We start from the raw sequence: 15,695 nt of genomic DNA, 5'->3' as shown, positions 1-15,695 counted from the left end.
AGTTGGGTCAGTTTGGGTGTCGGGTCAACTCCATTTTCTGGTTGAATACGGGTCGGGTTGGGTCAATTTTGGATTTCAGGTCATTTTCGGGTTGATGCATCCGAGTCAATTTTGAATCATAAGTCTGGTCATTCGAGTTGGATCATCGAGTCTGGGTTAGGATTGCTATGTCTAACCACAACAAAAACGCGCTAAAAACCGAAAACACCTTAAAATTTTCCAACATATTTCCGTAATTAAAAAAAAAACCCTGTAAATGCCCCCACATTCTCCTGTATTCCTAGAGTGTAGCACAGTGCACAGTAAAAGAATCTTATTTTAATCCACTTCCCCCCACTTGTGTAGTCACTCTCACCTCCATTTAACTCAACTCTCTCTCTACTCCCCCACTTCCCCTCACTCTCTCCTTCCTCCCTCTGAAAAAAAAAACAGAGCATCACCAATGAACCTCTTCACCATCTTCTCTCTCCTCCTCCTCCTTCCATTCTTCTCTCTTTCAGGTACATTCTTCTTCTTCTTCTTCTTCTTCTTAAGTTTCCCCCCATTTTCACTAATTTTTAGATCTAATTTACTTACATTATTTGTTTGTTTGTGCAACAGAAGGTGGAACAATTGGAGTAAACTACGGCAGAATAGCAAACGACTTACCTTCCGCTTCAAAAGTCGTCAACCTTCTCAAATCCAACAACATTGATCGTATCAAAGTCTACGACTCCGACCCTGCCGTCCTCCGCGCACTCGCCAACTCTAACATTAAGGTCACAATTGACCTCCCCAACGAGCAGCTCCGCTCTGCTGCTACTCGTACCTCATACGCCAGCGTGTGGGTTCTTCGCAACGTAGTTGCGTACTACCCGCGTACCCTCATTGAGGGTATCGCGGTAGGCAATGAGGTCTTCGTCGACCCACAAAACACCACCACTTACCTCGTACCCGCCATGAAAAACATCCATTCAGCGCTTGTCAAATACGGGTTGGACTCCAAAATCAAGGTCTCTTCCCCCATTGCGTTGAGCGCATTGGGGAATTCTTACCCTTCTTCAGCCGGGTCGTTCCGGCCCGAGTTGGTTGACCCGGTTTTTAAGCCCATGTTGGAGTTTCTTCGGAAAAGTGGGTCTGCTTTAATGGTGAATGCTTACCCCATTTTTGCTTATCAAGGGAACAGTGACGTCATCTCGTTGGATTACGCGCTTTTTAGGGAGAACCCAGGTGTGGTGGATGCCGGAAACGGGTTTCGGTACTTCAACCTTTTCGACGCTCAGATTGACGCTGTTTTCGCCGCAATGTCGGCGCTTAAATACGACGATATCCCAATTATTGTGACGGAAACTGGTTGGCCGTCGAAAGGTGATCCGATGGAAATCGGCGCTTCTGTCGAGAACGCCGCCGCGTATAACGGTAACTTAGTCCGCCGGATTTTGACCGGCGGCGGGACTCCGTTACGACCCAAGGCGGACCTCACGGTGTTCTTGTTTGCTCTGTTTAACGAGAATAAGAAACCCGGGCCGACATCGGAGAGGAACTACGGGCTGTTCTACCCTTCCCAGATGAAGGTTTATAACATTCCGCTGACGGTTGAGGAGGTGAAGAGCTGGAAAGACGTGAAGGGGAGTTCGCCAGCGGTGAGTCCAGCGACGGGGAATGGTGGTGGGGGGACAGGGAAGGTGACGGTGAAGGAGACGTGGTGCGTTGCGAACGGTGAGATGAGTGAAGCGAAGTTGCAGGCGGCATTGGATTATGCTTGTGGTGAAGGGCAAGCTGATTGTCATCCGATTCAACCTGGTTCATCTTGTTTTGACCCTAATACGCTTGAGGCTCATGCTTCTTATGCGTTTAATAGTTTTTATCAGAAGAATGGTCGGAAATTTGGCTCTTGTGACTTTGAAGGGGCTGCCTTTGTTGTTTCTAAGCCACCAAGTACGTTTTCTCCCTACTCAACTCTGTCTTTGTTTTATGTTTTTATGGTTTTGGTTAAGATTTGAGATTAAATCCCGTTTACACGTAGAGTTAACAAGTCTCTTGGGTCGCCCTAGATATGTATGCCTAACACACTTATGAGATTGAATTCCGTTTATATTGTTGTTTGAGTTGCTCAAGTTGTTTTTTCATAGATGGAGAAGGCGAATATATCTAGCATTGTTAGTTGTAAGATTTGAGATTGAATTCCGTCTACATTATCTTGTTGGTATATTTCATAGAGATGGACCAGTTAACAGTATATATTCAACCAATTAACAGTTAAATTGAACTAATTTAAGTGTAGTGAGCCTAAAATCAAGCTTAAAGTGGGAAAACGGACACTAATGTTGACTGTTGTCTCATCTAATGTTAAAGATGAACGTCTTTTTAGAGTATAAAGACGTAAAGTTGATGTTATTTGATTTTTTTTTTTGTAAACAAAGTCTGGCTAAATCAAGTTGGCATTTGTTTAATTTGATGAGAAAACATTAATCTCAATTGTTCTGTAATGATAAAATGATTGAGTACTTAATACTCCGTACTTAGGACGATAGTTATTTATTGGGGATCGGAAGATACTTTGTATTTGATGATTTAGTGTGTAATTTACTCCATCTAAACCTAGATGATTTTGTGTGTAATTTTTTAAAGTTTTCTTTGCTTTCGAGTTAGAAAATATAAGATAATGATAGCTTAAAAACACATTCAGTTGTATGATAGCTTAAAAACACATTCAGTTGTTCAATGCATAGATTTTGCAACTTTAAATTGTGAATTGTCCCTTAATTGTGCTAGGTCACTAAAAAACACAAATTTTATTTGGAGCATAGAATTAGACAAGAGAACAAATTATCACAAAATTCAATCAAAACTAAACTTAAACCCGATTTAAAGTTGCCCCGATTCAACCCTACCCTATCAGCCTATCCCGAACTGAACAACTCATCACCACTGAATATGACCAATGACCCAAATTATATCAACTCAATCCGGAACGACCCCAACACATGAATAGTCCATACTCGTGAAAAATTAGTTACAATAACACAAACTTGCTAAGAGAAGTGGTCCTATAGAGTTGTCATGTTTTGACGTCCATTATTATTGCTGACACTATTTTGAACTAAACTAAGGCTAAAAACTAAAAAAAATGAAGGGTGATGATGTTAGTATAATGGTGACCTCGTGCTCTGTCAATCTGCATTTGTGACCGTAGATTTTGCTATTTTCTTGGTTGTATTGTGAATGCAAATGCGTGCAAATGTGCGGCATTGGACCCAGTTAGCCATGTGGTAGATGTTGTATAAAAAAGGTTTTCATAGCTGCTGGAATTTTGTCAGTGAGAATCGACAATTTAGTCAAATTTTCTGCAGTTATTAACACTAACGATCAAATTTTAGTGCCACATTATTACTTTTTTCATAAAAGTGTTGATTTTTTTATGTTTATTTCTTTTTGTTTTTATTTTGGTATCATGTGATTAACATATTGTAATGTTTGTTCTAACATATTCTCGACCAATGTTGGAAGCATTGAAATTTGAGTCTGCTTTATTCAAAGTGTCTTGCTATGTTAGATACTTTTGGAACTTTGGATCTCATACTTGTTTTGTCTTAGTAAACTTGATTATTTTATAATCACTATAGAAAATCTTTTCCCTCTTCCATCATGAGAGTTTGGTTAAAAATCATGAGAGTTTGTATAAAAAACAGCTGTGGTGACTAGTGTATATAACGGTGATATCTTTCGTAATTGTAGGTAGAGTTTGGTATTCTAGGGAGAAAACGGGGTAAAATGGAGATTAAAACTCAATAGTTAGAGATGTCAAAACCTGATCTGACTGACCCGACTTGCATGAGCACAATAATTTAGCATGATTTAAGTTTGGTATATACTCAACCCGGACTCAGCCTCACCAAACCCAACCTGAATACCTGAATTGAAACTTCTATACCCCTCTTTACTTTTTTGATAGAGCTATTTTATTCAGTCGGTAACACTAACCTGACTGCTGAAACCAACCGAATAAAATAATCCCGTACTCAAAGTTATGAGAATCCTACACGACCCTACTAATCTCTAGGAAACGAAGGGAGTACCAAAATTCAATTCTTGTGTAACAGACTAACATAGTACACTTACTCCTTCCTTTAATGAATACCTAGTATACAGTATACTGATGAAACCAACTTGTACAAATGTTGTGAATGCAGGATATGGAAAATGCGACTTTCCAACGGGATATTGATATGAAAGGGTGACGTTATGAAGCGTGTGAGAATGAATAGTAGTTGAGTTATAATTATGTAAGCTATAGTACAATTATTATTATTATTATTATTATTATTATTATAGTGGTTTAGTTAAATTTGGGGGGTGTTGTTTATGTATTTACTTGAATAGTTGGGAGGGGGGCAGTTGATTAACATTAATTGGGGAACTACTAGTAGTAGTAGTAGAAAGCGGGTTAAAGTAGTTTTGTATAATTGCTATGTAATTAACTACGAATTAACTCTAACTTGCTTTTTTCTCTCTTACGGATTGTTATATAACATTGATGCATCTATTTATTACGAGTACTATTCAATTGGTGGTTGGTTTTTAAAGAGCCCTTTGATTTTAGGCTTCATCTCTATTTTTTTATTTTTATTTTTATTTTTTTTTGACAACAGCTCATCTCTAGTTTTGTTACTTCAGTTTTACTGTAATTCAAGATTCATATAGAATATTTATTGTTGCACAAAATGGAAAGCCAATTCTCCATCACAAACAAGAATATCAATCTTGAATTTTTGATTAAATCCAACTCAAAATCTTAAGTTAATTATCAAATGCAAAGTATTTCCCTATTTTATCTATTTTTTTAACACGTTTTTTTGGAATAGAGACAAGGCTCCAAATCTAATAGGGTAAGCCCAAATGTTTGGAAGGTCTTGGACTCTTGTGTTTAGAAAAGTAAACATGTTAATGTCATGTAAATGAAGCTCTAGTGGAGGATACTAATGAACCCTTGAAACCAATAGCTTAATCTAATAAAAAGTATTTGAGAGACAATAAAGATACTCAATTCCTTATGGATCAATTGACATGTTTTAGCTTTAGCAATATTCATACATGTTATTATAACTAATCCAAATCTGCCAGGAAGGTAGAAGCTTTTGATAGCCTTTAATAATTTATTCAGGAAAGACCACTCTACCCGATCACAGGCTTTACTCATGTCAAGTTTTACAACTATTGTACCCTTTCTCCCTTTACTTATCTTTTTCATAGAATGGAAAAGTTCCAAATCCATGAGAGCATTCCTATGGTTAAATATACGTACATCATTTAAATGATCTAAAGAAACTCAATATTCCTATGGTTTTTGTAAGAAATCACAAAAGGGCTTGATTATGATCTTTTTTTCTTGTTCTACTTTGATTTTATTTCATGGCCTCATGTTAAGCCACAGGGGAATTTGTTGCTCACCATTTGGCTCGTCTTTTGCTGTTTGGGGTGGAACAAATATGGTCTAGCTGTTGTCCTAGTGACATTATGCCTTAATGCCTTATGTACTAATGGGCAATTTGTCCCCTAATTATTTAAGGCTCCCTCCCTTTTCTTCAACAAAAAAAAAAAAAAATCCCACTATTTATATAAAGTTACTCTTTTTTTTTTTTTTTTTTTGACAATAACAAAGTAGGAAACTACACTAAACAATAAAGCTAGTTAAGTGAACCCTACAACTATTAGCAATAACATGAGCCATAGCCACCTGTTCTCTTCCTACTTTCCAAATCAGACATGTAGCAAACCTTACTCCTGTACATAGGAGTTCTCGAATCGTCCACATTAGCCTCATTTCTCGCCTTTTTGGTTGTTGCAGTAAATTGACCAAAGCCAAGGAGTCGGTGTACAGAATTATATGTTGATACCCTTTCGCCTCTGCCCACTTTAGTGCATCTACACATGCCATTATCTCCGCATGTAAAGAGGAGTGTGCTTTGCCATAACTGCCACCCCTTGGCACAAAAATTAACTGGTCTTCCGAGAACGCCCATCCCATTCCTGCATTCCTAGTCCGCTTTTGCCAAGAGCCATCAACCACAATAGTCACCTCCAATCTAAAATCTGTTAGGTGATTAATGTTTTCTTGTCCCCTCCCAATGTTAACTCTTTCAAAGCCTGGAGGCGCCCCATTGTTACTCCTCTGCATCAAATTGTCACTTTCCCATTCATCTCTCTTCCTCCAAACTGACAAATTATGCATTGCCTCATCATAGTTTCGAAACAAGTCTGCAAGATATCCCCCCTGGTTATTAAAGACCCTCTTATTTCTAGTCACCCAAAGACTCCATAGGACCCCTATAAACACTCCTATACGTTCACCATTCTTTCCATCCTCGCTATGAAAAAGCAGGATATAATTCTGAATCCAGTGTCCTAACGGAGTAGATTCATCCATTTCAGACACTATATGCAAAGAACAGGCGTTCCAAGCATACCGTGCAAAAGAGCACATTCTAAAACATGCTGTAGGTCCTCTGTTTCCACACCACAAGAGTCACAAAAATCCTCAATACCTATCCCTCTTTTAACAAGGTTTGACTTTACAGCCAAACCATTCATCACCAGTTTCCATAGAAACAGGCTCCATTTCGGTGGGATATTAAGCTTCCAGATTACCCTAAAAAAAGCAGTATCATGTGTTACCTCCTGCGGCAAAGAAAGATTTCTCATTAGAAAAGCATATCCAGTTTTCACAGTGTAATTCCCCGAGGGATGGCCACCCCAATAAAACACATCATCCTCCTCAGTCATAGGCAACTCCATTTCTAAAATTGCCCTTTCAGTACTCCACTCAAACCTCTCCCTAATAATAGTCACATTCCAAAACCGCTTGTCCGTGGAAAACAAGTCTTTCACTCTCCCCGAGCCAACCCCTCTTAACACTTGATCTGACTTAAAAACCGGTGGAGAGCCCTGTACCCATCTCATGTTTGCGACCTTCACACGTTCACCATTACCAATCTTCCAATGGTATCCTTTAACCATCTTATTCCCCACATTGAATAAACCCCTCCGCCCCCAAGAAGCATTACCACGCAGACTAGAACATACCCCTCCTATGCATAGGGGGCATTTATGAGTCGGGTCCATCGAACGAGCCACTAACAACTGGGGATTACAATGTACCCGACTCACCTGTTTAAATAAGAGTGCATCATTGAGGCATTCCATCGATCTTATACCAAGACCACCCATTCCCTTCGGCTTCTGAATTAATCCCCTTTTTACCCAATGTATGCCCTTTTCCCCACACGAACCCCACTAAAACCTGGCAATCAAGGAGTCAATCCTATTAGTAATCGATGCTGGCAGCTTGAAGCATTTCATCACATGTGAAGAAATACTTATTAGAACGGTATTAATTAAGATAAGTTTCACAGATTGTGACAACTTTAGGGTGGCCCAAGAGAGGATCCTTGCCGCAACCTTATCCACCAAAAATTTAAAAGCATCCACCTTCTGTGAAGTAAAGTCAATTGGTGCACCTAAGTGCTTATCCAAGACTTGCACCCTTCCTATGTTCAGAATCGCCTTTAGATCCTCCACCTTTTCCTCCTGAGCTAGTTTACTAAATTTTACAAAAGATTTGTTAAAATTTAGTTGCTGTCCCGAGATCTCCCCGAATCTTTTAAAAATGTCCCCCACTACCTTGCAGGATTCCCTGTCCGCATGAAAGAACACCATTGCATCATCTGCAAAAAATAAATGTGATATCGAAGGTGATCGTCGTGTCACCCGAAGCCCTCTGAACAAGTTTATCTCTTCTGCCATCGAAAGCATACGCGACAAAACATCCATACAGAATAAGAACAGATGTGGGGACAAGGGGTCCCCCTGTCTCAGCCCACACTCAGGCTTAAACATCTCCGAAACCTGACCATTAATGAGAGTCTTATAGGAAATCGTTGAAATGCATTATGAAACCCACTGTATCCAAATATCTGGAAAACCATAAGCCCTAAGGACTCTTAAGAGGAAAACCCAATTTACTCGATCGTAAGCCTTAGACATATCCAGCTTAATCACTGCTTTAGTTGACTTTCCATTGCTGGTATTGATCAAGTGCAGCAATTCATGACTCAGCATTACATTATCCTCAATATATCTCCCCGGCACAAAAGCATGCTGATACTCCGAAATCAAATTCGGCAAAAGAGTCTTCATTCTGTTAACCATGCATTTAGCAATGCACTTATAAATGGTGTTGCATAAGCTAATTGGCCGAAACTGTGAGGCCAACTCCGGGTAGTCCACCTTTGGAATCATAACAAGAAGCGAAGCATTAAACTCTTTTAGCAGATAACCCGTGGAGAAGAAGGTTTGGACTGACTCCACTACCGATTGTCCCACCTCCTCCCAATGTTGATGGAAGAATTCTGCTATATAGCCATCCGGCCCTGGTGCCTTCAAGTTATGAATAGAAAATATCGCCTTCTATATTTCTTGATATGTAAACGGTCGAACCAAAGAAGAAGCATCCTCCGGTGCCAAATTAGGTAAATCGAGTTCCCGAAGCACTAAATCCACCTTTTCATTCATAATATCTCTCGACTCCATTTGAGGATTATAGACCTCCCTCAAGGTATCTCTAATCAACATTTCCAAGTTTTCCTGCCCATGGACCCAATTTTCCTCGTCTATCCTTAAGGTGACAATCTCCCTCCGTTGTCTTCGCTGCTTCACTCTACCATACATCATTTTAGTCGGAACATCTCCCTCTTTGATCCACCTATCCTTCATGCGTTGCTTCCAATATTTAAACTCCAAACTACTCTTATTGATAGTGTCATTAATTGCAGTGACATAAACATTACCCTCCTCCAAATTAGTAACTCTTCCTCCCTGATCAAGAAGCTCATTAGAGTATTTTTTTCCAATTAATTCCCCACATTCTTTTGTTATCCAAACACCACTTTTTGATCTTGTTTCGTAACCATTTCGAACGCTGTTGAAACTTGTACATCACCGATCCCGTGCACTGAATCTCCCAAACTTCCTTAATAAAAGTTTTTATTTCCGGAAAAGCCAAGCACCACGCCTCAATTTGGTACGGTCTATTAGACTTTGAAACCTTAGGATCCGCATCATAAATAATCGTCGCATGGTCCGACACTAAAATGGGTTCATGAATCACTCTTCCATCCGGGAAATCATCAAACCACTGGGGCGAAGAGTAAGCCCTATCCAATCTCTCCATAATTAACTCCTCACCCAATCTTTTATTTGACCAAGTGAATCTTGGCCCCGTAAAAGGAACCTCTAAGAGATTAGTTTGAAATCTCCAATCCAAAAACACATCCAAACCTCTTATCAAAGATGATCCCCCTAATTTGTCCCCATAATACTCTAATTGGTTAATATCATCCATAATCAACACATTAGGAGTAGCCAAAATAAGTGATGCAATTTCCTCCCACACTCGACGCTCCGTACAAAAACAAAAGGTGCCTACTACTTCCATTAATGTCCACAACATTACAAAAGATATAATTTGGGGAAGAAGCAATACAAAAGACTTGCCCCAAATACCAACTAAACAAAGCCAAGCCCCCCCTACTACCAACCGAATCTACTCCATAAGAAAAACTTGGAGTAAACTTAGAAACTAAACTACTAACATCACTAAACAACATTTTAGTTTCAGAGATAAAAATAAAAGTAGGCAACTTAGAAGCTAATAACCATACTAAATAAGGGTGAGTAGGGGATAGAGTCTTGTTTAATCCCCTACAATTCCAAGTAATAACTCTCATTGATCCCTTGGGGGCTGTTCCGGTGCATCCACTTCACCAACTTCTTCATCAAACATCTCAGCATTCCCACTTTCCTCATTGTTCATGTCCATCTCCATGTCACTATCAAAAGGTTGGAAATTAGAATTGACCTCTTCACTTCTCTGTTTTTTGGTTGGACTCGAATCTGCCGAAGTCGAAACCTGCTGTCTCTTCTTCCCCAAATTACCAAAGAGTGATTTCTTGATGCGCACCTCCCACTGCCGCGCCATGTCAACATCACTAATCGCCTTCGATTTAAATTCAAACTTCCCATTCTTATCACGCTGCCAGACATTAAAACCACCCTTATCCGCCCAACGATTAAGTGTTTTCAAGCGCTTCCTTTCCACCCAGCCCATGTCATATGAAGCACCTCGCACCGAGTCATCATCACATGACTTCGATGGTGTTCTCTCAGTGGCGCGCACTCTTTTGTGAGAAACCCTTTGTTCAGCCTCCCTTATCACCAAAGGCTGGTTAGCTTGTTGAATCGGATGAATTGGCAAATTCGGAGGCTGTTCAGCTTGTTGAATTGGTGAAATTAGCGAATTCGGAGGATCATACTCCGTCATTGGTAAGTGCACAAGGTTTGTTGGAAAAGTATTTGGCGAATCTGGGAGATATGGCGACCTTGCTGTTGCTGGATAGATTCGCCTTGTCGTGGCCCTGTACACCGACATAGCACGCAAGAATGCTCTCTTTGCCTCCACAAAATTAAGATGGTTATTATCCAAGAAATCTTCATAAGTTAAAGAATTTACCCCATCATCCTCACTTTCGTGAGTATTTAATTGAGGTTGAACAAATTGTTGCTGCTGCACTTTAATTGCCTCAATTATCGGATCTGGACTCATGCTTATCTGCGCTAGTAGTTGCTGGTGTAAATTTGGATCGTAGCCCACAGGGTAGGTATCAAGAGCAGCCGTAGATTCACCAAATTGAACAGGTTCAGGTGGGGGAAACGCCCAATCACCTATACCCAGAGTCTGAAACAGGGTACGGGTATTAGCAGCACCCCTCTCCCTGTTCCCTGCAGCAGATGAGGATTCCCCCAATTCGAAGCTCGAATTCAACCCTGTAGTCGCAGCTGAAACCCGTCTACTCATGGTTGTTGAATGCGATATTCCTCGACCCAGACCACCTTCTCTACTTGGCATTGGAATAATCGTTCCAATTGGACCCTCAGACACCCTTTCCACCTGGTTAATAGGCCCAGGTGATATCCTCGTGCTGCTCTCAAGCCCCCTAAAGTTACCAGTTTGTGACTGCCTCTGCTGCATAGGAGTGCTATTCAAATTTGGTGGTGTGAACTCTGCATATGGATCTCGTCCCACACCCAATCGCCTTCCCGGAGACAATTGAACCTGTTCCAGTTCAATTCTAGCCTCCATACCATTATCATGCGCCACCTCCGAATCACTAGAACTTCCAGACCCCGAGAAGTAAACCGTATCATTACTATCATCTGAGTTAAAATCCAAATCAGAGTTCACATTAAATAGTGCTCTGTTTCCTAGTGGAACATCCTCTGGTGCCTGCAACCGAGTAAGATTCAAGCCCCAATTCCTATACCTGTAAACATCAGGCAAACCTCGAGCATAATTAGTGTAGTAGGGATAGTCTAGAGGGCCATGCAACACCCTTAGACCATCCCTTTCAACCGCCCCCAAACGCCTTAATAAACGCCTAGCTGCTACATCACTTCTCAAATTGCAATTGCTAGTACTATGTCCAACACAACCACAAGACTTACAAAAACGAAACACACCCTCATACCTGAAATAAACCCAGACAACTCGTTCTCCTTGGACTGGAATAAAACAGCCTGGGATCAGTGGCTGAGTGAGATCAATCACCATGCATGCCCTCAATTCTGCTCTATCTGGTAAACGACATTTTGTGATTGGTTCAAGAGTATCCAAGTAACCAATGTGAACGAAGATCCTCCTAGCCCAAGCTTCCGTGAGAAACTGCAAGGGCAGTCCATATACCCGAACCCACAGCCTTGCAGTTGAGAAATTCACTTGCTACGGGATGAGTGTTGCATGATGCCTTCTTAGATTAATAATACGCCCATCAAAAACTTTAGAGTATTGCCTTAGCAACCCCTCCAAATCACCTTGGACCAGACATTCAAACAAGAAAAAATCCCCTGTTCGATGTACACGAATATGACCCCTTGTCACCCACCTCTGATTGATGATGTGTTGCACATATGTAGCAGATGGTGGATTTGTGCCTACAAAGACTCCTATTGCTGAATTATTGAAATTAATATTGTTTAAGGCATTATAGTGAGGTGGTGGGGTAACCAGGATTCCCATTCTATGGGACCTTGGTCGATTGTTATTTGGTGGAGGGTCGTTTTCATTGTTATTATTAGGATCAGCTGGATTTTGGATTGCCAGACCACTTCAATTAAGTAGTACAGACAAGAAAAGAGTATAGAAGAGAATAGAAGAAGTGAAAGGGATATATGTTGTTTGTTGAGTAAATGAATCCTTCTTATAGTGAAGGAATTTGAAGAGGCAAGGTAAAAGGGAGTTATTGCATGTCTAACAAATGGCAAACACCAATTTCAGAACTAATACTTCTGCTCTTCACCAAATGATGTTAGGGTGATGGGCTCAAGAAGAAAGCTTGCAATTACTCCTTTACTCCGATTGGTTCTAGCAGAAAAGGAAGATATGGAATAAAAGGAGTGTTTAAAATCTCCTACACGATTGGTGAGAAAAGAAAAGGTAGATATTGAGTGTAAATACTCCCCACCACTGATTGGGTAGCTATACTTGGGAATCCGAATGGTTTTTTTGCTTAGATTTGTTGAAAGAAATCTTTGTGTAAGGCAGAAAGATAAAAATGCATGTAACAGTAACCAAGAACAAAAGGCCAAATCCTTTTGAGTAGGGAGAAAGAAACTCACAATTCTAGTGAGATAAACTCTCGTTTTAGAGAGATTTATGGATTTATATATAAAGTTACTCAAAAAGAGTTAAAACTTACCCCAAATTGCCTAAAAATTACCATAATACAGTTTGATACACAATAATATTAATGTAAATCGGATGTACACAATTTTTTTTTTTGTTTTTTAAATATGAGTGGGGTCAATTACCCAATCGCCTTAAACTTTGATCCGCCCCTGATAATTAATTGTTTGTTATTGATATATGGAGAATGCTCAAGGAAGACAGATGTAACTTTTTAAATTATTTGGTGTTGTAAATGTCTATGCTAGGCTTAGATAAGTCTTCTGGTTTATTTTATTTAAGTCAATTAAATTGTCTAAAATTATATGCCGACCTAAATATAACACCTATTAAAACAAGAAGAGGTACACAACATGAATTTGCTCCAAATAAAAAAAAAAAAAAACATTCTATTTGGGGGTTCAAATAAGCCTATTTGGGCCGATCCATTTAATGGATAAACACCCATTAAAGCAGCAATAAGAGGAAGCTAACATCATGGCATCCCAATAGCCATTAAATCCCAACCAAAAAAAAAAAGAATAAATATTGTAAATTTCTTTGTTTATACTTCAAGAACTTCAACACAAACACCTTAGTATCTCTTTAAAACTGCCTTAGTGTAGGCTATATATCTCACAAGTCACAACTCTATACATGATTGACTATTGTGGGAGCTTCTAGTATCAAAACTAAACCAACAAATTAAATGATACAAAATTCAATTCACATCAATATAAAAAATGTAATAAAGTCAAAGCCATCAACAAATGTTTCAAGCCAATAATATATAGAAGAATAAAAAATCCAAATAAATCATCAAATGGAATAATAGACGTGCATGCATGCAATGGTTGACAATAATGTTTTGAAGATAGTAATAGAGTTATGGGAAGCACGTCTACCCTTCCACTAACATTCTATAAAACTTGTAATGACAATTAGGCTCGTATGACACTTGATTAACCATCTTTATTTAGTCAACATATAAAAAAAAGTCAAGGGAGAGATGGCGGCGAGTGTGTCAATGATGGGCGTTGTAGGGTGGATGATGGTGGTTATAATGTTGGGATGCAACCTCAAAGCATTAGAAGCAACAAAGGATGAAACTGAGAAATTTCATGTAGGTGGCATAGTTAAATGCCAAGATTGTTCTGGTGATTGGAATGAATGGGCTGAAGGTGGAAGACCTATCAAAGGTACGTCTCATACATTTTTATGTTCGTGCTATATATTAACATGTACTCGTACTTCATTTTTACTTACTTTGTACGTCATGTAATGTGTCCTATGTCGACCAGTGTCATTACTCTTGCTCAAATTTAAAATAAAATTAAGGCGAAATTTAAGTATGTTATGAAGTATAATACAGTTATTGTACGAAATATGTTATTTTATATCCATCCCCTCTAGTCCATAACAATTCATAATAAGAAAGGTTAGGAGTATTATTTTGAGATTTACGGAACTTATATATCAATAAATGTGATTAGTGGTGGGTTAATAATATACTACGAGTATATATATTTTGAATATCCAAGAGAATCTTGATTTTGAAGTTTGAACATGATATATGTAGATAGTTGTTTCAAAAGTCAACATACATGTTGATTTCATAATGTGTTAGTATTGGTAGAATTTATATGTTCTTATTATCTTCTCAAATTAAGGACACGGTCTTGCAAGAAGACGTTCCTAATCTACTCTATAAATTAATCGGTGACATTCAATCAATAAATATATAAATAAACAAAATTCATCCGTTGTATGATTAACATGAATTAAGTCCAATCTTCTAACAGGTGCTAGAGTATCAATAACATGTTTAGATGAGGGCAAGGGACTAGCAATTTACGACAGCGACGTGACAGACGATGATGGTGAGTTCAACATGGTGGTAGACAAGGTAAAACATGGCAAGAATTTGAACCCAAAAGATTGTATAGTGAGATTAGTATCATGCCCGGATAAATCATGCAATATACCAACAGATTTTGGGCAAGGAAATACAGGGGTGAAACTAAGACAGCCTTCAGTTATGTTTAGGGGTATGACCAAATATGTTGTTGGTCCTTTTTTTTATACCACACCTACTTGTGATGTTGAACTTGATGATGATGCTAAGTCCTACCAAGGCTCAAAATGAGTATCTTATGTAATTACATATTAACTTTTTATTTTTGATGATTTGTTGTAAATTGAAAACAAATCCTTATGGCAAAATTTAGTGTTTAATTTGTGAATTATAATGATCGAGTTGGTCATATGTGGGAGAACAAGCAAATTTAAATTTTGGTAGTTATTGGATGATAATTGACTGAGTAACATAAATGCTTGTTAGTTGACTAAGTTTATAAAAAAAAAAAGGTAGGTAATGGCAAATATTTCTATCTTTTATTTAATACAAGTATTGCACAATTATGAGTTATGACAGTTGAGCTGGCAATAGCTGACATGACACATCAACACACACAAATTGAACATGAAAAGTTTAAAAGGGCTTACGACATGATTAATTAAACATGTCAATATGACATGACACATTTAATTATACAAGTTGGGTTAGTGTCGAGATCCCAATACAAAATTAACATGACTTAACCAACCTGAAAAAAAAGAAAAAAAAAAATAAATAAAACAATTTATGGATTTATCGATATATATTTTGTACAAGGTTAACACTTATTTTATACTTCGTACGAGTATAATACAACAACATGTCACAAACTGGATATGAAAATAGCGGGTTAGTGTTAAGGGTTTTCGACCCGTTTAATTAAACATGTCCATATGACATAACATGTTTATTAATTAATTGGCGTCGGTTCGTGTTGAGTTTCCCAATCCAGGCCATTTAACTTTGAAACACGAGCACAACACGACACGATATGTTCACCAGCTCTACATGTAACATGTTGTTGGTGGGAAAATACCAATTTAG

The 15,695-nt window shown here is 38.7% G+C and overlaps 4 protein-coding genes across 4 annotated transcripts; 2 read left to right on the top strand and 2 right to left on the bottom strand.

The window, feature by feature from the left end:
* The first annotated feature begins 353 nt into the window (after positions 1-353).
* On the top strand, positions 354-4,560 carry LOC145619202 (glucan endo-1,3-beta-glucosidase 12-like). Its single transcript, XM_081673842.1, has 3 exons — positions 354-500; positions 601-1,917; positions 4,173-4,560. Exons 1-3 carry the CDS (start codon positions 443-445, stop codon positions 4,205-4,207), a joined length of 1,410 nt encoding a protein of 469 aa, XP_081529968.1. The 5' UTR covers positions 354-442; the 3' UTR covers positions 4,208-4,560.
* A 1,093-nt stretch (positions 4,561-5,653) lies between these two features.
* Positions 5,654-6,406, bottom strand: LOC145619591 (uncharacterized). The gene has a single exon (XM_081674304.1). It carries the CDS (start codon positions 6,404-6,406, stop codon positions 5,654-5,656), a length of 753 nt encoding a protein of 250 aa, XP_081530430.1.
* Positions 6,407-6,414: 8 nt separating this feature from the next.
* Positions 6,415-6,996, bottom strand: LOC145619590 (uncharacterized). Its single transcript, XM_081674302.1, has one exon. It carries the CDS (start codon positions 6,994-6,996, stop codon positions 6,415-6,417), a length of 582 nt encoding a protein of 193 aa, XP_081530428.1.
* A 6,767-nt stretch (positions 6,997-13,763) lies between these two features.
* Positions 13,764-14,900, top strand: LOC145619589 (proline-rich protein 1-like). The gene is made up of 2 exons (XM_081674301.1): positions 13,764-13,953; positions 14,557-14,900. Exons 1-2 carry the CDS (start codon positions 13,764-13,766, stop codon positions 14,898-14,900), a joined length of 534 nt encoding a protein of 177 aa, XP_081530427.1.
* The last annotated feature ends 795 nt before the right edge of the window (positions 14,901-15,695 follow it).

This window comes from Chenopodium album, chromosome 27 (assembly GCF_948465745.1).
Source record: "Chenopodium album chromosome 27, dcCheAlbu1.1, whole genome shotgun sequence".
Taxonomy (NCBI): domain Eukaryota; kingdom Viridiplantae; phylum Streptophyta; class Magnoliopsida; order Caryophyllales; family Amaranthaceae; genus Chenopodium; species Chenopodium album.
This window is presented reverse-complemented; position numbering and strand designations above follow the sequence as displayed.

What these genes read in the sequence shown, in the direction of transcription:
- LOC145619202 (XM_081673842.1), top strand. Translation starts at nt 443, where the DNA reads ATGAACCTCTTCACCATCTTCTCTCTCCTCCTCCTCCTTCCATTCTTC. An exon ending in TCCATTCTTCTCTCTTTCAG is followed by an intron (nt 501 to 600) that starts GTACATTCTTCT and finishes TTTGTGCAACAG; the next exon opens with AAGGTGGAACAATTGGAGTA. An exon ending in TGTTGTTTCTAAGCCACCAA is followed by an intron (nt 1,918 to 4,172) that starts GTACGTTTTCTC and finishes TTGTGAATGCAG; the next exon opens with GATATGGAAAATGCGACTTT.
- LOC145619591 (XM_081674304.1), bottom strand. Translation starts at nt 6,406, where the DNA reads ATGGATGAATCTACTCCGTTAGGACACTGGATTCAGAATTATATCCTG.
- LOC145619590 (XM_081674302.1), bottom strand. Translation starts at nt 6,996, where the DNA reads ATGGTTAAAGGATACCATTGGAAGATTGGTAATGGTGAACGTGTGAAG.
- LOC145619589 (XM_081674301.1), top strand. Translation starts at nt 13,764, where the DNA reads ATGGCGGCGAGTGTGTCAATGATGGGCGTTGTAGGGTGGATGATGGTG. An exon ending in AGGTGGAAGACCTATCAAAG is followed by an intron (nt 13,954 to 14,556) that starts GTACGTCTCATA and finishes ATCTTCTAACAG; the next exon opens with GTGCTAGAGTATCAATAACA.